This window comes from Cucumis sativus, chromosome 5 (genome assembly GCF_000004075.3).
Source record: "Cucumis sativus cultivar 9930 chromosome 5, Cucumber_9930_V3, whole genome shotgun sequence".
Lineage (NCBI taxonomy): Eukaryota > Viridiplantae > Streptophyta > Magnoliopsida > Cucurbitales > Cucurbitaceae > Cucumis > Cucumis sativus.
The window spans coordinates 22,255,896-22,275,928 of NC_026659.2; the positions used below are offsets into that span (position 1 = coordinate 22,255,896).

Here is a 20,033-nt window from a genome sequence, read left to right on the forward strand (position 1 = left end):
ATTATTACTTATTAGTTGAGCTAAGTTACTGTTAAACAATATTTCCTTTTGAAATTTCTAAACAAAATAGACACCTTTGAGCGTAGGTTGTTCAAATGTAATTAAAATGTTATAACATAAATAAAGAGTAAAATAGTTTTATAATAAACTCTATACTCCCACTTAGTTTCCTACTTTTACTACTAAAAAACTGTTTCCAAATCCAAATATCGAAAATAAATATAATATAGAAGAATTTTTAAAAGTAGTAGATTTTACAAAAAGATTTACAATATATAGTAAGTAATAGATAATAGAATTCAAAATTTTGTTATAACTTGTAAATATTTTAATTTATTTTGTTATTTTAAAAATATCTCTATAATATATAGATAATTAAAAGAAAAAAAATTGAAGCAATTTAAAAAAAAAAGAAGCAAAAAGTAAGATGTGCCACGAATAATTTGATAAATTTAATTTATATATATATTATAGAGATATTTGATTATAGAGATATATATATATATATATATATTTTGTTATTTTTCAGAATATTCTCTGTTTAAAAATTTATTTTTTCTTCGGAAAGCAATCCAAATGATTAGTCTAGAAATATTTTAAAAGCATAATTATAAATAAATTGGTTTCTTTGTTTTGTTACCTTCCTTTCTGTATTATTTTTACTAAATAAATTAAGTTTTTTTGAAAACTAAATAAAGTGTATTAAATTTTGTAAAAAACTTAATAAAGTGTATTAAATTTTGTTTATATATATTTAGAAATGGAAAAAAGAAATGCAAAAGCTTAGTTATGAAGTATATAGAATGGAAAGTAAAGAAGTAGATATTAAAACAAACCTAAATAGTTATCAAACTCAAAAAAAAGTGTAAATTAAAATATTCAAACATAAAACTCAACTGATTTTTTTCAATAATAAAATGCTAAATAGTAAGATTAGTATACGTACCTGAATGTATCTTCTCCGAGTTTTCCTTGTCATTCACATTTTCAATCTCATAGTTAAACATTAAGAAAAAAACATCAAGATTCATATCCAGCAACCAACCATATTTCGAAATTAAACTCGAAATATAAAATCCTTAAAACGAAAAAAGAAAAGAGGAGAGTTTCTCTTTTCCATACGATGATGGGTTGAGTTTGAAGTTTTTGGAGTTTAAACCCTAATTTATTATGAAATATAATTTATGTATACCAAATTATATTGTATTGTTGATTAAAGATTCCCCTGACAAATCAGCTCCAGCAGATCCATCTCCGACTTCATTGCATCGTTTTGTTGCAGCAGATTCAAACACTCCAACTCCGACCCCGATCCCGATTCCATTCCGTACCCGAAGCAATACCCTCCGCCGTCTTCGGCGGCAGGGCTGTGTGTATCCACCAGCTGCGGCAGCGATTCCGGGGCTTGGTTCGGTTCTTCCACGGCGGTGAGGGTTTTAATGTAATTTTGAAGGATGGAGCCGCCCCCGCCGTTGGGATTACTTTTGTTATTATTGATGGAATCGGCGTCTCTGCCTTTGAATTTCTTGGAATTTTGACGGCGTTTTGTGGCGTTCCAGTGGTTTTTTATGGTGTTTTCCGTCCGTCCGGGTAGCCTCCGGGCAATCTCCGCCCATCGATTTCCAATGTCCTTATGAGCTTCAATCAAGATTCTGTCTTCCTCTTCACTCCATGTGTCTTTCTGCATTCACCATTCCACTTTTTATTATTTATTTGTTATAATCTTCTGTTTAATCTTAGATATGTATTTTTTTTAATTTGTTGTGTATGTAACATCACATGTTAGTACTAATGTTAATTAGTACTAACAACTTACCTAACATATTTGGATATGAGCATCATTTTGTAGTAATAATTATATAATGCATTACCATTGTTGAAATGATCCTCATAATTACTTAAATAATAGTATAAAATGGAACTTACCAAAAACCCATGCTTATAAATGGCTATTTTATGGTAGGGAATTTTTATTTGAGGTATTTAACCCTAAGGACGAGTGTATATAATATGTAATTAACTCTTATTATTATTATTATTTTAGTCTATGATCTAAATGTGTATAAAATGCTAGCCTGTGGTTATGAATTAAATTTAAAGTTGTAATCAAAGTTATGAGGTAACTTTGATTCTCTCACCCCCATATTATCACACTAAAAAAAAAAAGAAAATTAAAAATGAGATATAATTTAGAACAATATGAGCATATCTCAACTCTCTATAAACATATCATTTTCTCTTTTCTTATATTTCCAAATCACCCTACCTTTGTTATAGTGAAAAAAAAATAAAAGATTTTTTTTTATAAAAAAAATATTATTAGTATAGGGTTTATTTGGATAGAAAATAGAAAAAAAAAGTGTATTTATATTTAAACTCTTTCGAAAAACCATTTGAAATAAACTTTGAAAGTGTGTTTCAATAGCCATGGAATACTTCATGTTTTTCCCCCAAAATCAATTTATTTTCAAAATTAAATCAACCAACACCCTAAATGAAGATTATGTGGATATTAATTAGAATAATAGAACAGCCAACTTTAATTACTTTTCAAAACTATGCCACTCAATATATATGATAATGAGTTTATTCATAGTTTAATAATTTGTAATTTTCTTTAAATACTTTTGAATTATTTAGGCTTGTAATTATTTTTTTTAAAAAAAAAAAGAAAATTAAAAGCTATTATAGCTTCTTTCTTTTTAATTTGACTGACATTTGACCAAATTTAAAAAAAGAAAAAAATAGTTATTTGAACGTTACTCTATTTGTTTTTAGAACAAAATTATGAATCCCCAAAAAGCCAAAAACCCAACTTCCCCTCATTAACAACCCTTTGATCTTTCATTTACAACAATTAACTAATGAAAGATGGATTCTAATGACTGTTACAAAAAAATGCTCAAATAAAGGCAAAGTTTTGGAAGGAAAATTAATTACAAAACACTTGGGTTTTTTACATCAAATCATCTCTAATCATCTCTAATTGGTTGTTTTTCATCAAACTCACATTATGACCCAATGAATACACACAAAAGGGAAAACAACACAATTACTCCAATCACTAATATGGCCTTTCCTTGGATACAATGGAAATTAAAGCTAATTTTCTTACTTATAAACCCTAAAATAATTAGGTTTGTTTCAATTTGTCCATGAGTTGTCAACTACAAATAGACAAATGGTAGACATGGAAAGTATTTAAAACTCCATAAAATTGTGTCGAAAAAGATCATACCTTTTAATAAAAACCAAAACGTTCACGTCATATTTCGATACGATGTGCGACACGCGTTAAAATAGCGAATCATTCAATTTTAAATTCAAGAATTAAATGATATACTATAATTTGCGTGTTGACATATATGCAAAATGTATGGTATGCCGGTACAAATATACACATGTAATGTGTGATAGACATGCATATGTACGGAAATCAAATACAAGAAATCACTTCCACATCTCAATATATCAGTATTCTCAATATATCAGTATTCTCAATATCTCAGTATGTATATATGTATGTATATGGATGAGAAGAAGAGAGAAAGAAAACAAACCCTAATGTCTGGCCTCAGGTGGTTGTGCCATCTCTCTCTACACTGCTTCCCAACTCTTCCTTCCAGCATTTTTGCAATTTGTGACCATTTTTTTATACCATATTCATCAACCAATTGGACCAACAATCTAAAAAAAATTAAATAAAACACATAACTTTAATCACCACGATTTAGTTTTTAAAACCCTAAATTGAAAAAAAAAATCACAAAAACATTTTAGAAAAAACAATTAGACAAAAAAAATTAGGAGGTACACCCGAACATTTCAACTAAGTCACATATTCTTAGCATCTTCATCATACTCAAAAGCCAAAACACACAAAATATATATTTTCTTAAAATTGGACAAAACGAATTAGGAGATGTCCCTGAACATACCTCAACTAAGTTACACATTCTTAGCACGTTCATCACACCGAAAACAAAACGATGAAAATATCAAAGGGTAAATATAAATTTAGGTTAAATTATTTGTGTACCTGTCTTCTTGAGGAGTCCACTGTCCCTTAATTATGTTTGGAAGCTTCTTTGGAGGCTTGTTTTCTTTTCTAAGCTGAATTCTTTTTCTCTTCTTGTTGTGATCATACCCAATGAAACTGAAATTACCACTGCTAGATGATGATGATCCCAGCCCTAGATGGCTGTTTGGGAGCTGAGAAAATTGAGGCAAAAAGTTTCCAGGAAAATTTGTCCAAACATTATTCCCACACCCTAGAAAGCCATGCATGAACTTATTGGCCCCGATGTTTTCAAAGCTTTGATCTTTGGAGAATTCATTATTGGTGAAATTAGGTTCAATTTTTGGATCAAAATATTGGGTTGTAATTGGAATTTCAGAAAGAAGGTTTTGTAAGGAACCATGATCAATGGAGAAATGATTATCGTTATTGTTATTCATTGGATGATGATGATGATGATCAGATGATCCATTGATGGGGAAATATTGATGGAGATATTGATTATGGTTATGATTTTCAAAATTATTGTGGAGTTGTAAACTATGGAACAAACCCTTGGATGATGATGATGGGGAAGAAGAGCGGCCTAACTCCATGCCCGAAAACTGGCCGTGATCGTTGTCGTTGTCGTCAAGTACTAGCTGCGGCTTCGACTCCGTTTTATCGGAGAAAAAGCTCGAAAAGAGGGGAAGATCATCTTTGAAGTTGGAATCAAACTCCATGCAAAAAAGCTTGTTCAACCAAAAGAGAGAAAAGAAAAAAGGTTGAAGAAAGAAGAGAAAATAAGCAAAGGGGAGATTTCTTTTTTGTTTTGTTGAAGTGAAAGTGAAAATGGATGTCTTGTAATGTTATTAACGAAGGTTTTTATTAGTGAGGAAAGGCAATGGGGGTAGTGGACCCCATTGGATCTTAAACCGTTGGTTAATTTTTGATCCAACGGTTGATATTGTTTGTTGATTATGACTGTTGAGCTCTCTTACTTAAGTATTTTTAAGGCACAAAATAAATAAGTAAATGTATTTTAATTGAAATAATAATCATGATTAGGTCGTTATAAAGTCTTGTTAATCAGGAAAAAAATATGGGATATGCATGTTGAAGGAGACGTGGAAGACATTGTTATGCTCTTCGTTAACTTTCATGTTTTCTTTTCTTCTTTTTTAAAATTTAAAAAAGGTTTATGTGTTTTAATTAATTAATTAACAAAAATTATATATAGGGTTTTGATAAGGACCATAACAAAAATTGGTAATAAAAGCAGTTGGGTGATCTGACGGTGGGGAGAGATTTGAGGGAGATGGATATGGTACAATGGAATGTAGTGAGAAACTTTTTTCTTTTTTCTTTTTTCTTTTTTCTTTTTTCTTTTTGGTTTTAATTAATTATTGCTTGTATAAATCAATGCCTTTTTTTATCTTTCCATTTATTCTTTGTATTAATACCAAGTAATTAGAGGCATAAATCCCAACCTGATTTTGATCAGTTTTTTTTTTTTTTTTTAACTTTATTGAGAGCTACTAGAAAAAAGTCAGCATATCAAAATTGGATTTAATTTTGTTTTTAAAATAATTAGGGAATGCATGGCCAGAATGTATTTGAGGTATGATTCAAATAATGTAGTACATAACTTTAGTACCTTACCGAGTATACTTCAACGTATAAAACTTGTATTATTAATTTTAAAGTTTAAAGTTTAATCTATTAAGTGTTTGACCAATTTGTCATACAAGAAAATAGATAGTACATATCATAAATATGGTTGCTATATTTCTCCCTTTTTTTATAATTATTTTTAGTCGTATTATTATAAAGTTTGTTTAATATATTTGAGTGTCTCGAATAATTATGTAAATTTTGGTCTTCTTCTTAAAAAAATATAAATCCAAGTAACATATTTACGTAACATTTCCATATTGGTTTCAATCTTTTTCAATCACAAGTTAAATTTTAAAAATTTAGAAAAATAAAATGGTCTTACTCCATCCAAGTACTTGTCCATTTTCTTGAATGAATTATGATATATCTTTTACTCTTCGCCTCGAAAATTGACGAACATGCTAAGGGTGCATGTTATCAATTACCCTAGTTGAGATATACTCTCCTCGACGTGAAATAATTATGCTTCACTTTTTCCGACGTTCCTTTGCTACATGTTGGAAAAAGTCTATTAATTAAAAATAAATAAATAAAGTTTGAAAATGGAGACGCCGGAAATGCTTCCTTAAGCCAATGCAACCAACTATGTATTGGAATAGGTAGGTGATGTCCGATGTGGTATTGTCCGACGTTGTGTCCCGCGTAAGAATTTCTTTGATTTTTTTTTTTTTTTTTTTTTTTTGTAGTGTGTAACTCTACAACTCTTTCTTTTGTGATTTGTTAAAAATGTATTTAAAAAGTTGTCATTATGTGAGAATTCAAACAATAATAAGAATGATGTGAGAAAAATAACTGTTACCAAAGGAAGCTAGTTTTGAAGGTATTAGTAATTTGATGAATCAAATTAACCTGTTTGTGGAAAAAAGAAAATGATAGATGAGATTATGGTTTTTATTACAATATATGTGAGTCCAAAGTTAGAGTACATAAAGACATAGCCAAAATAAGAGAATGGACAAAAAAACAAAGAAAGCATGTAACAACTCAGAATACATACAAAGAAACTATTGTAATTGGTTGGGAGAAAGAGCTAGGCTAGTAAATGGTCAAGATCATCTTCATTTTCATTCTTTCCTCTTATTAATAATTAAATCAATGCAACCTTTTTTTAAAAAAATTATTATTCATCAATTTCTCATTCAAAAAATATAAACAATACAGTGTGTGTTTCATTCCCCTCTTACCAATATCAATTTCTATGCATTCAAATTCGATTCTTATACATGTATATATAGACATTTTAAAATTTTAAATGTCCCATTAATAAAATGGATCATTACAATTAATGCAAATAAAATATTTAAAGGAAAGTTGCTTATATTAGTTTTGTCAAATAAAATTATATGTTTAGAAAAAGGGATGATTATTCGAAAATAATATTTATAAGGTGTAAATTGATAGAATATAGTTATTGATTTCTCTCCCATTTTACATTTCCATGTTTCTTGCGCATTTATTTATTTATGTATTTTAAATTTAGCTAAGTATATACAATTTAATTAATCTTTCTTTAATATAATTTATGGAATTTCATTACAAAAGTTTAATCTTTTGAAACGATATTAAATCATGTTCTTTAAATTATATATTCCAAGCTAATTAGTTGTTATTTATTTTATATTAATTAATAGGCTTTTTGAACCCTAAGGTTTCATACCTTCGATTTTTATTTCATTTGTTTTCTTAATTGAAAAAATGTTACATTTTTATCCAATGTCGTTCCTTCGGGCATAATTAATTTATCAAAAGCTTTTCAATAGGATTTTTTTTATAAAAAATTCAACTATTAAATAAGCAATATAATTTCTTAATTACTGTTGCCTAAATCAAACTTGCATCCAACATCCTTATTGTGAATGATATGGATGTCTTTCTTAATCTAACTCTCTCGCTACACTTTGTAATTAGTTTACCTTTTCTTTGATTTAAATGACGTATTATAAGATTTTTCAAAAAATAATAATTGTACAATGTCAACTTGATAAAATATAGTCTAATTTTGAGATGAAGAGATTGCCTAAAAGTTAAAGTATTTATCATAGAGCACTCTGAAGAAAATTAAAAAAGAGCTCTATTTATAATGGAGTTGGACGAGAGTCTTCCTCATTCTTTTAAGGTTAAGAAGTGAGGTATGGTGTGAAGACTGAAGTTGAAAGAAGTGAGGGATGAGGGATGAGGGATGAGGCATGAGCTCATGACTACTTCTTTTTCCTTTTACTAAATTAATAACATAAATATAAATATATAAACATATGAACATAAATAAATATAAAATTAATTTAGATTAATGGAGTCATTTTGGTTGTGAAATTACTGAAACACCCCTAGTTTTCTATCATAGTTAAAAGGTAATATATATATATATATGTATATGATAATGATTGAATATATATTTAATTATTAAAGATTACCGAAAGTTGTTTAACAGAAGAGCTGAATAAAAGGGAATAAAGTGAAAGCGTTGGTGGCATAAAACTCAGCTCCCTTACACTTTGTTTTTCCCTTTTGGCCCTCTTCCTCTCTCATTCAAGACCTTTCTTTCTTCATCATTCTCCACCTCCGGTATTCCTTCAATCCAAATCTCTTTCACTTTTCAAATCTTCTTTCAATTATCCCTTATCGCTTCTGTAATTTCTTCAATCTCTTTTCATCTTTACGGATTTTGTCATGGGGATCTCGATTTTAACATTCTTCTAATTGTTATTTGTTCATCTTTTTCTGATTTCTTCTTCTCTTTCCGTGTCTTTGTTGTTTCTTGGACTGCATGATTTGATTGCTTTTGTGGTTTTCTTTTTGTTTCCTCTTAGCTTCTTACACAAAGTGAAATAGCCGGCTAAGTGAAAGGAGAAATGGGATTGACTTTCACCAAGCTCTTCAGTAGGCTTTTTGCCAAGAAGGAGATGCGAATTTTGATGGTTGGTCTTGATGCTGCTGGAAAGACCACGATCTTGTACAAGCTCAAGCTCGGAGAAATTGTCACAACTATTCCTACAATTGGTGAGTTCTTTGATTACAAAACCTTTTTTCATGAAATGTCAAGTTTTGATTGCTTAATTTGAATTATTGTTACTCATTTATGAAATTACTTTAAGTGGGTACCTTCACGCATTGGATTGGGATTTTTTTTCTTCTTTTTTTAGTTTTGTACTTTCTTTAGAAAAATGAAAATTATTGAAGATTTTCTCTATAGCTTTGATTGTGTTCTAGGTGCCGATGGCTCTGTGCTTAGTTATGATATTAATTGCGTGCCTCTTGATATATTCCTTGCATTATGTTGAAATGCTATTCCCAATCATATAATATAGGCCATGGTGTTGTGTTATTTATTTATTTGTCAGGATTTTTTTTTTGAGAATAGTGTATCCATTTATCAGGATTTAATGTGGAGACTGTGGAATATAAGAACATCAGCTTCACTGTATGGGATGTTGGTGGTCAGGACAAAGTATGCACCTCTCTCCTCTCTTCTTGCTTGTCATTCGTGTGTGTTCGTCAATTTTGTTCCTGGCTTTGGTCTTTGGGAACGGAATATAAAACTTGGTAGAGGTTGCTGATTATATTTTGTGGTCAGCAGTCTCATTCTGCTGTCTAGATTAGAACATGACTTCTGAATATATTTTCGTAATTACTTTTTTTTATCTTATTATGTTCTCTCTTTTTCTTCAAGTATGACTTCATTTCATTTCACAATATTACATAACATGTTAATGGTAGAATTCCTACCTATGACCTTTTAAATGAAATAGAGATGCTTCCAAGATGTAATGTTGGTTTGAATGCAGCCTTTTCTTTTTGTTTTCTCTTGTCTAATTATTTATTATTATTTTAATTTCTAGATACCATATGGTTATTAAAGATGCGCAAAGCAGAAATTTTTGATTATATGCTTTGTAGGTGTTTGTTTGCTAGGAAGATTTGAAGTTCTTTTTAGGTTTTTTGAGTGGCCTTGGTCTTGAGAAACTTTATAGGAGATCTTGGTCATATCCTTTAGCGTTCTTAGTGACCTTCTTACCTTATGGTGAAATTCGATAAGGCACCTTAATTGCATTTTTATTGATTAAGCCATCATATCAACTAAAATGTTAGTGGTTTGAATCTCTAACCTCACATGTGAATGAAAACAAATTACATAGAACAACAAGGGCATACAAACAACCATACAAACAAGTGCATATTGTAATTTTTGTTCAGTGGCCTGTTTTGCTCTTCATTATTGCTTAGAGTTTTTCTTTCTCAATGCCTGTATCATGGACCAATTATTTCTCAGTTTCAAGGTGTCTAGCTTGCTAGGCAGTGTCATAATTGAGATTTGGAAATACTCAATATTATTCATTACATGTTTGCTTTTTCTACATCTGTGATGAGATGTTGTTATGTACTGTGTATCTGGATAAGTCTGAAGGTAACTGATTCATGTATTACTAATATTTACCAATTGAATAGATTCGACCACTGTGGAGGCATTACTTCCAAAACACACAGGGTCTTATATTTGTTGTGGATAGCAATGACAGAGATCGTGTTGTTGAAGCAAGAGATGAATTGCACAGAATGTTGAATGAGGTGTGGCCCTGTTCTATTTTTCTTTCCATACAATTGAACTTGCTTTCTTTTTTTGCATAAAGTTTTTAACTGAAATTTCTTAGGTTGCTTCCCTCTCTATCATATATATGCATCCAAAGTGAGCAAGTGTGGCACTGTTCTATCATATCATAGTTTGCTTCCTGTTTGAAATTTCTTGGAACAGATTTAATGTTCATTATATTTAATTTATATTTTTATAAGAATATTAATTATATTTGTTGTTACATGCTTTTGATTCATTTGCTCACTTCAGATGCTAATGACAGGACGATTTAGAAATTACTGATCTGCATGTTTCTTACTTTGGTCTTAATATACATACCAAATTAAAAATTGGTGATGCTGTGTAAGGTTTCTTTTTCTCTATGTCTTCCCCTGCAGTCCTAACAATGCTTTTCTAATCCTAAGCTTCTTATTGAGGCAGCAATTCTTTTTCCTTGTAATATCTGAAACTTCTCTGTTGCGTTAACTGTATTCATAATTTGTGCCAAACTTAAAGAAAATAGACAATGAGTTTCCCAACTATTCTGCCTTCAGGATGAACTGAGAGATGCTGTGTTGCTCGTATTTGCCAACAAGCAAGACCTTCCAAATGCGATGAATGCTGCTGAAATAACCGACAAGCTTGGTCTTCATTCACTCCGTCAACGTCACTGGTAAAATATGTTTCTTTTTTCTAAAGTTATATTTTATTTCCTCAAGATATGGCATGTTACTGTGTCCATTTTCATTTTAGTACTTTCTTAGATTATACTTTGGGAGAAACCAGTTATACTAGCTCTTGGTTCATGAATGAGTGGTTTAAGCTCCGGGCCTATTGGTTAAGTATCTATTACTCAAGTCAAAGATTACCTGAATGTATATTGTGGAAACATATTTGTATGCTGTTAAGATTTAAGAACCATGGTCTGCCGGATGTGTGCTAATATACAAATTTCATTTCAGGTACATTCAGAGCACCTGTGCAACTTCTGGAGAGGGTTTATATGAGGGTTTAGACTGGCTTTCCAATAATATTGCTAGCAAGGTCAGTCAGCACAAAAATCTATTTAGACCATCTTAATTCTCATTTTTCCACAATATTTTAGTGAAAAATTTTGGTTCATATTTGGATATTGGCCTTAATTTTTAAATGGTGGGAACTGAATATTTACTTGGAAGATGGCAAAGAAAATCTCCACTTGTTTAAAAGATTTCCAATCTGAAAAAAGGATAACACACACTTGCACCAATAAAGAGGCATAAAAAGAACCAAATCATTTAATCTTTTTTGCTTGGAGAGCTCCATCTCTCCCTCTCTTTTGTTTATGGTTATTTTATGAAAAAAACATGTGCTTCTCTTCAGAAGAAATATTCATTTTGAAGATCATTTGTAAATCTAGTAGCCTCCCTTCCTTTTACAGGCATGAGGCAGTTGAGGTTTTCGGCTGTCAGACTCTGGACCGTGGGTGAAGTTTGGTGATGATAGGGGGTATAGTTTGTTTTTCTAAAGATGTGTCGTTAGCAGCAGAACAGTTTGCCAGACTTCTATATGTACTCTCTGTTTGTATACTTGCGGCTTGATCTAAAATTATCTAACCTTGTTATAGTTTCTTTGGAGAAGTTAATCTTGTCATAATTTCCATCACTTTGCTTTAGAGATCTCCATTGTCTCTCTACTTGGGTATGGAGTTCAGTGGGAGAATCTCGTTTGTGCCAATCTGGCTCATTAATTTCCTCTGTGGTACAAATGTCGTTCGAGTTTAGCTGGCGGATGCTGGCTCACCAATACAGATCAGGTCCCTCTTCCTAAATTTGGTGAAGTTCTAAAATCAAGTGCAATAGGTTTATCTTTATGAAGTTGCTCTCTCTTTTTGCTTGAAGGAATGTAGGGCGGAACTTTCAAGAATCCATTAAAATCTGAATTGTCTCAATTTGATGTAAATGCCAATGTCCTCTTGCCTCTAACTTTAATAACATCATTTTCTTTTAGGGTCTTGAAAAGATGGACACCACCCCACACCCATTTACAAACCTGATCATAGGTTCCTTAAATTTGCTTATGGATAGTGTTGCCTCCTTTAAACTTCAGCCATTGAATTTGGAAACTGCTTCATGGATTAGTAGTTTTTCTTCAAAACTCATCAGAAATTTTATTGACTTTAATAATCCATGGACAGCGGAATTATTCATCCTTGTTCGGTTTTACTGCTGTGTTTCTGTATGATATGGATTGAAGCCATCAACATTATGATTCTGTATGCAACTGTTAATCAGGTAGCACTTTGGAGACATATAACCAGTTGTATCTTTGCAACTCGAAGCCAGCCAACTACACGAATTTGTAATAGCTAAATTTCATACAAGTTGAAGTTCAGTTCATAATGGGTTTGGTATGACTTTTTAAGTGCTTAATTAAAACCAATGTGTTTTTTTTTTAGTGAAAATAATTGTATTTTTAAGGGGGGTGGTTGATGTTTCATGATCATATTCAAATGCTTAATTTGATGTAGTCTTATGTTTTGGTTCAAACTTTGGATTTTTTCCCCCTTGGCTGTGTTGTGCATAAAGTTTTGTAAGTAAATTATATTTACCATGAGTCTATATTTTTATGAATGACTTGATTTTTAGAATAGTTACATCTTTTGTGTGTGTGTGTGTGCGTTTTTGTTTTTGGTAAATGTACATTTGTTAGTGATCATTATTCTAAATTGTTCATATTTTTAAAAATTAACTTTCCAAAGACCTCTGGATTAATACATCTCTGTGGTTGAAATTTCGCATTGATGAACACAATTTCTTCAAAACTTTTTTTTCTTTCAAAGGATGTAGATGAATCTTTTTTTTACAAAAAAGAAAAACATTTATTACCATTACAAAATATCAATGTATTGAATACCATTATCCATTCATTAACACCATTGCCATCCTTTTTTCTTTTAATTCATAAACATCCAACATGGTAAACGAGTGTTGAAAACGATTCCTGTAAACTTCTATTTAAAACCCTAGTGACCTAAAGCCTACTATATTGATTGATTACATAACTTTATATATATGTATATGCATAAAAAAAAAAAAAGTCATATTTATCCTTTAAACTTTACCTCCTTTTTCTACTTACCCAAAAACTGCCTTCCCCATCATTTGACCAATTGATGTATGTCATGCAGAGAATGGAAAATTGGAAAACATCATGTTATTCTATAGTGAACACTCATGCATACATACATACATACAAATTGAGAGTTAGGTAAAATATTTTGAAAGGTCTTTAAAATTACATGAAAAAATGAACAGTTTTCTTCCTATGGTTTGGGTTGCCCTGTCTATATATAAGCCACTTAACCCCACCCCTACTTCTTATTAGTAGCTTCCTACCACTTCTCTCTCTCTTAAGGAAAAACCAGAAGAAAGTTTTGAGAATAGAGAAAATGGGTACAGAGAGATTAAGTTCTTCTCAGGATGATGATGAAGTGAGAAAGGGGCCATGGACAATGGAAGAAGACTCAATGCTGATGAATTACATTGCCAATCATGGTGAAGGAGTTTGGAATTCACTGGCCAAGGCTGCAGGTAAATTCTCTCTGTTTTCTTGGCATAGATATCTTTGCTTTCTTATGCTGAAGGGGAACTCTGCTGTTTTGAATTTGTAGGTCTTAAGCGTACTGGGAAGAGTTGTCGACTCCGGTGGCTGAACTATCTCCGGCCTGATGTTCGGAGAGGTAATATAACTCCTGAAGAACAGCTATTGATCATGGAGTTGCATTCTAAATGGGGTAACAGGTCAGTTTTCTTGATCATGTGAGCTAAACTTGTAAGAAATAGTTTTGTAACTTCGTTTTTCTTATGTTCTTTCGAGTTATTGATAGACGATAGTTATCGATTGTACACTTACGAGGACAAAGAGTGTCTTCATTAGTTTTGAAAATTAAGTTATTTGTGAGAACAACTAACGAAAAGTTTACGGTTTTCTGTTTTGATTAATGCATAGTTACCTGAATTTTTTTATGGTCTTTCTGTTCTGAAAAAACAGTTCCTAATTGACATATATCTGTCATGAACATAAATGGTTTTATGAACATACAAATACAAGTTTTTAGGAATGTATGACATGGAAAGCAAGATCTTCTCTATGTACAAAATACCATTTTGGATGGCTTTAATGCACGTTTTAAAAACCTTATAAAGGAAGAATAAAGTAATGAAAACTTTCCATTTTTAGCTGAACCCTCTGCTGTAGTTAGCATTTCCTTTTCACAAAAAGGAAAAAACAAAAAGGCCTTTTGTTATTTTTATTTTGTATGCATTTCTTTTCCAAAAGAATATGGGAAAATAGTGAAGATCAATGTCTTCAATAACAGTACTCAAAGCATTAACAATTTTGTAATTACTTTCCCAATGTGAATAAAGCTAAATGTTGAAGATAAAACAGGTGGTCAAAAATTGCAAGGCACCTCCCCGGAAGAACAGATAACGAGATAAAGAACTACTGGAGGACGAGGATACAAAAGCATATCAAGCAGCAGGAGGAAGTTGAGAGAGTTCGTGACCAGATGATATCAATTGGTAGCTGTTCGGAGACGAATGACGACTGTGCCATCAGTCCGTGGAGCCAAGTTTCGAGCTTTAGTAACGTTGCAGAGCCAATGGAAATCAGCCATGACTATTTCCCTTCATCTCAAGGGGATATGGAGGCTATGGGCTATCAACAGACAAGTTGGGATCGTGGGGATGGGGCAAATGACAACTACTGGAGCATGGAGGATCTTTGGTCAATGCAATTACTTGATTGAAATGTTTACAGAGAGGAACAACTTGAACTACCTAGTATTCGGTTTAAATCATGTATAGTTGAATCTTGAATAAAAATTTTCCTTATATATAAATATATCATCTTTTCATGGTACGTTTCAAAGAACTCAACTCTTACAACTCACACGAATTCAAGTAGCAATCTCGATACATCTAATTTTGATTCGACTTGGTAGATTAATTATGAGTTATTTCGACGATTATAAATCAACATTCAAACAACATATAGTATTTCCTTTCAAAACAACACATACAAAGAAACTCGACAACTCTTATGTCCATACGTCGTTTTCGTGTATGAGCATATGGAAGGGAGTAGTTGGGATGTTAGAATGGCATCTTTTGAGAGGAATTTCCTCACATGTTTTTATCATCAAAGTTTTGACAGCTCTTTTTGTAAATGTGATAAAGTCTAAATGTGGTTCATTATACCTAAGAGAGATTGAGGATAATGTTGTTTCATGTTGAGCTTTAAATTTTGTAGCTTCTGCTTTTAAATTAGCCTAATCTCATGTGTTGCTTTTAAAACAATGATGCCATTTTCTTTTTCCTCTTTTAGTAGTAATTTTGAAATTATTTCCTCAAAATATGGAAAAAAATTTGAAAATAAAAACTCTTTTGTGTGAAGAAATAGTAAGTGAATTTCCACATAAATGTTCTTTCAACATTTCTTTTTCAATAAGTTGAAAACCATCACAAATGGAGTAAAAGAAAGTATTCTCCTTCTACCTCTAACCTCTAACCTCTACTTTATACTCTATACTACTTGGTGGTCTCCTCAATTTATTTCCAACTTTTTAAATAAATAAATAAATAAAAGATTAAAAAAAATAACATCGTCTAGTAGTAATTAACAACTATAACATACACGAGAAGATGATAGTAATTTGTGACATTTAATTATATTTGAAAATATTTTAGACAAAATTAGGGTTTTTTTTTTAAAGAGAAGAGATGGAAGACCATACTACACAAAATTATAATACTAAAACAGCTTTATTCAACAAACTTAAATGTGATGAGGGAGGGTAGCCAAGCCACATGCCTACAACCCTTTACTAATATTTTTGAACTTTAATAAGCTCATTTAATTAGAATTTAAATAGTAATAAACAATACACTGATTATAAATTAGAATCTTTATCAAGTGGAGAAGAATTAACAAGTAAATGGTTTGTACACTATACTTCATTAAATTCAAATTTATGATGAAAGAAAAATGAGATTTGACTTAAACAAAATGCCAAGATTTAAATAATTATTTTTTTTCCTTTTGTTAACAATTAAATCAGATTCACAATAAAATAAAATAAAATGTAAGTTTTTATTAAGTGGAAATATATGTGGTCTATATTGCTCAAAAGAAAAATGTTGGGGTGCAAGTGCTATGATGTTCTTACCATGTGCACTCCTTCAATCTACCTATCAAAATTTGATCATTATCTCTAAAACCATAAAACTTCTATAAATATTTATAAATATAACAAACTTCTATAATTACATTATTAAATATCTTGCTTTATAATCTTTTTTTAATGATAAATATTATTTTTAAAATCTCAAATTAGCTATAATAATACTATTTCACAATTGTTTATTTATTATGGTTTTTACTATCTTAAATTTATTGTTCTTTTGATTATTGGCGATAAGGTTTACTATTTTAATTTGTGTTAGAATAGTATATACTTCAAACCGAAAGTAGGAAAATTCGAAGAGTAAATATGATACTATCTTAATATTTTTGCACTTGATGATACATTATTTTTATTGATCAATGTTTTTCCAAGCTAAAATTTTCATTCCTTCATCGTGTTGAGGTTATTTTCAAATAAAAAAAATTAATACATTGAATACCAATTTCTTTCTATATTTCTCTCCAATATTAATACTTGCAATTCCACCAAATGTCACTATTTCTAGGTAACTTGACGAGTAGAAGATGACATTACTAAAACACCATGTTTGCTTAATATATGACTTGAGAACTGTTGGATGTTTAATAAGATTGACACATGTTGGAAATTAAGTATTTAAGTATTAGGACACGTGGCTTGAGGCATCTATATATTATTTAATATTTATATTACGATAAAATATTTTATTGAGAAATTATATTAAATTACAAAACTAATAAAAGTATTTACAAATATATAAAAAAAAGTAGTATATTAGTTATAAATTGTGATAACATTTGAGTTAGATTCTATTAATGTATATCAATATTTATCAATAATAATAATCTATTGATGATATCTTTCGGCATCTATCAATAATATTATGTTGTGTTTATAAATAGTTTGGTTCATCAGAACAAGTCTGATGTATTATCGAACATTTGACTTTAAAATTTTATTTGGAGGAAGGAATGAAGTGTTTAATTGTATGATCTCATGTAAAACACATTAAATTAAGATTGTAAGTTGTAAATGAAGTTTAAGTGCTCCTTAATAAAAGTAATAAATATATCTATAATGTTGTTTAATATCAACCCATGCTCCTAATATTTTGGGTTATATAAAATCAAATTACTAATATAACCGTATCAATTCAAATTCTAAATTTTCGTACGAGAGTAGGAGTTAGGTATGTTCATAAAATATTTGAAAATACAATTAATTTAACAAATCAAATCAAATCGTAATCGATTGCATGCAGTTCGGTGTCGTTTATGTTATTGTTGAAATCACTTCTTATGCAGTTCGATTTAGTTTAATGTTTCAAACCGAATCGAATCGCTTCATTTAAAAAAATTAAATAAATTTAAAGAAATGTTCATAAAATTTTTGTTTTTAAAACTGGGTTAAATATGTTGACCCGAGATCTACTGAGATCTAAAATAGAAAAAAGAAATTCATAGAATTAGATGCTTTGGTGACTAAAGATTGTTCGGACTTTAAAAAAAGGCAAATTTTATCAAACTCAATGTTTTGGTACTCTGAAATTCTCCGAAATTTAAACCAAACTAAAACCGAACTACATGTGGTTCGATTTGACGGTATGGTTCAGTTTCGTATGAGATTTTTTTACATTTTGCGAATCGGTGCAGTTTTAGCTTGAAACAGAAGAAGTATGAACACCCTTAATATGAACTTACATTGTTTTCTAAATTTCAAGTATAGTGTGAAATCTATCATTAAGTGATCAATTAAATTTTTAAATTTTTGTTAACAAATCAATTTATACTATTTATTAGTTACTTTGGAAAATCATTTTAGACCATTTCAAAATTATTTAAACGTATTAATTGATCTCAAGTGTATGTGGACATTTCCGAAATAGACTATTAGAGTAATTGCATAAACTATGTATATTCAAAAGAAAATTTTGTGTAAGAATCTAACCTAATTCATTTATGGAAGTTTAATTAATGCAATTTAAATTTTTATCTAATGGCCTTTTTAAAAGTCTAAATTGAAACACTTATAAACTTTTAGAGTTTAAATTTAATTTTTATCTTTTATTTATTATAATTTTTTTAGTGTAATGGAGGGGAGGAATTTGAACCCTAAACTTTTTGGTTCATGGCATCACTTCTATGTTAGTTGAACAAAATTCTTTTTTATAAAATTAACAAATTGTAATTTAGAAATTTAAATAAGCAAACTAACTTTGAAAGAGTGTATCAATTTAAATCCTAAACTAATAGTTGGAGATTGTATCAGTTTAAACTCTAATTAAACTAATAATTTAATCAATTTAAATCTAATTAAACTAATAATTTTATCAATTTAAGCATTAATTGAAAATCTAAACTTTCATAAATGCATTAATTAAAACTCTAAACTTTTATAAATGCATCAATTTAAGCTTCAACTTTTTTAGGAGCGTTCAAGTAAAGCATAGTAGAGGATTTGGATTAATACATATGAATAAAAGCTTAGAGTTTAAATGGATGCATTTGTAAAAGTTTAAAGTTGAAATTAATATAATAATTAGTTTAGAGTTTGAATCGATACAAATCAAACCAATTTAAAGTTTTATTTTTATAAAAACAGGATAGATTTAACATGAAAATTTGGTTCATAGCTGTTTATTGGAAATAAATAATAAGCTATCAAATGGTGTGTTCATTACTAATTTAGTTTTCTTTCCTAAAAAAAACAGATACCAAAACAAGTTTGTGAAAAATACCCATTTTGGTACATATTAAATTGAAATAAAATTACATCCCTCTCAAACTTAGAGATTAAATTAAAATTAAACTAACATTCCCAAATATATAAATTAAATAGAAACTAATTCAAACACTAAACATTTTTAAAAATAACAAAATAAGTTAAAATATTTACCTCAAAATTTTAGATTTTATCTATTTTTTTTTTTTTTTGTAAAATTTGCTATTTTTAAAATTCTCCAAAAAAATTATTTTTGTTTTCAACATTTTTTCTTTTAAGTAAAAATCATCGTTAGAATCAATAATGAAAATTTAACTGTAAATCTTATTTATTTAGAGTTTTTAGCATGTCAAAATCAACATACCTAAATTGATTGAAATTAAAGATTTTGTGTAGTGAACTTTGATTAGATGAATAAAAATAAATTTGCATTATTAATTGATTCAAAAGATTTGAGCATGAAAATTTGAAATAAAATGAATATAGAAATATTCGTTCAAATTTAAATACTAAAGTAAGTTTGTTTGTTTGTTTATTGATATTATATATATATATTTGTATGAGAACACATATTCTAGTTTAGTAGTACATAAAGTTAATGCTCGAAAATGTGATGTTCAAAGTTTAGGAATTTGTTTGGCTCCAATTATAATATGAAATCTCCTCACGAAAAGTAAAAAATTCTATGTTTGCTTCTTTTTGTTCTTTCTTATAAGAAATTGAATTTATTTAAAAAGAATATATATAATGATGAAATGTTTTAAATATAGAAAAATGAACTAAAATGTGTATAAATATAACAAAATTTCCGAATTTGTTAATGAATAGAAACATAAATAAACTTTTATCGATGTCAATTAGTG

The 20,033-nt window shown here is 29.4% G+C and overlaps 3 protein-coding genes across 4 annotated transcripts; 2 read left to right on the top strand and 1 right to left on the bottom strand.

Moving 5' to 3' along the window:
- Window positions 1-958: 958 nt before the first annotated feature.
- Window positions 959-4,809, bottom strand: LOC101217663 (transcription factor MYB98). The gene is made up of 3 exons (XM_004142805.2): window positions 4,040-4,809; window positions 3,561-3,687; window positions 959-1,681 (listed from the first exon to the last, which is right to left on the bottom strand). The coding sequence occupies exons 1-3, from the start codon at window positions 4,738-4,740 to the stop codon at window positions 1,214-1,216; spliced, it is 1,296 nt and encodes a 431-aa protein (XP_004142853.1). The 5' UTR covers window positions 4,741-4,809; the 3' UTR covers window positions 959-1,213.
- A 3,275-nt stretch (window positions 4,810-8,084) lies between these two features.
- On the top strand, window positions 8,085-11,876 carry LOC101203242 (ADP-ribosylation factor 1). Of its 2 annotated transcripts, none has more exons than XM_004142747.3 (7): window positions 8,085-8,236; window positions 8,482-8,671; window positions 9,049-9,119; window positions 10,118-10,237; window positions 10,796-10,914; window positions 11,204-11,285; window positions 11,662-11,876. In XM_004142747.3, exons 2-7 carry the CDS (start codon window positions 8,524-8,526, stop codon window positions 11,665-11,667), a joined length of 546 nt encoding a protein of 181 aa, XP_004142795.1. In that variant the 5' UTR covers window positions 8,085-8,236; window positions 8,482-8,523; the 3' UTR covers window positions 11,668-11,876. The 2 variants fall into 2 exon arrangements, with proteins under 2 accessions (XP_004142795.1, XP_004142796.1); XM_004142748.2 differs by having other exon boundaries at window positions 8,149-8,301.
- A 330-nt stretch (window positions 11,877-12,206) lies between these two features.
- Window positions 12,207-15,146, top strand: LOC101203645 (myb-related protein 340). The gene is made up of 3 exons (XM_011657111.2): window positions 12,207-13,813; window positions 13,894-14,023; window positions 14,673-15,146. Exons 1-3 carry the CDS (start codon window positions 13,672-13,674, stop codon window positions 15,031-15,033), a joined length of 633 nt encoding a protein of 210 aa, XP_011655413.1. The 5' UTR covers window positions 12,207-13,671; the 3' UTR covers window positions 15,034-15,146.
- The last annotated feature ends 4,887 nt before the right edge of the window (window positions 15,147-20,033 follow it).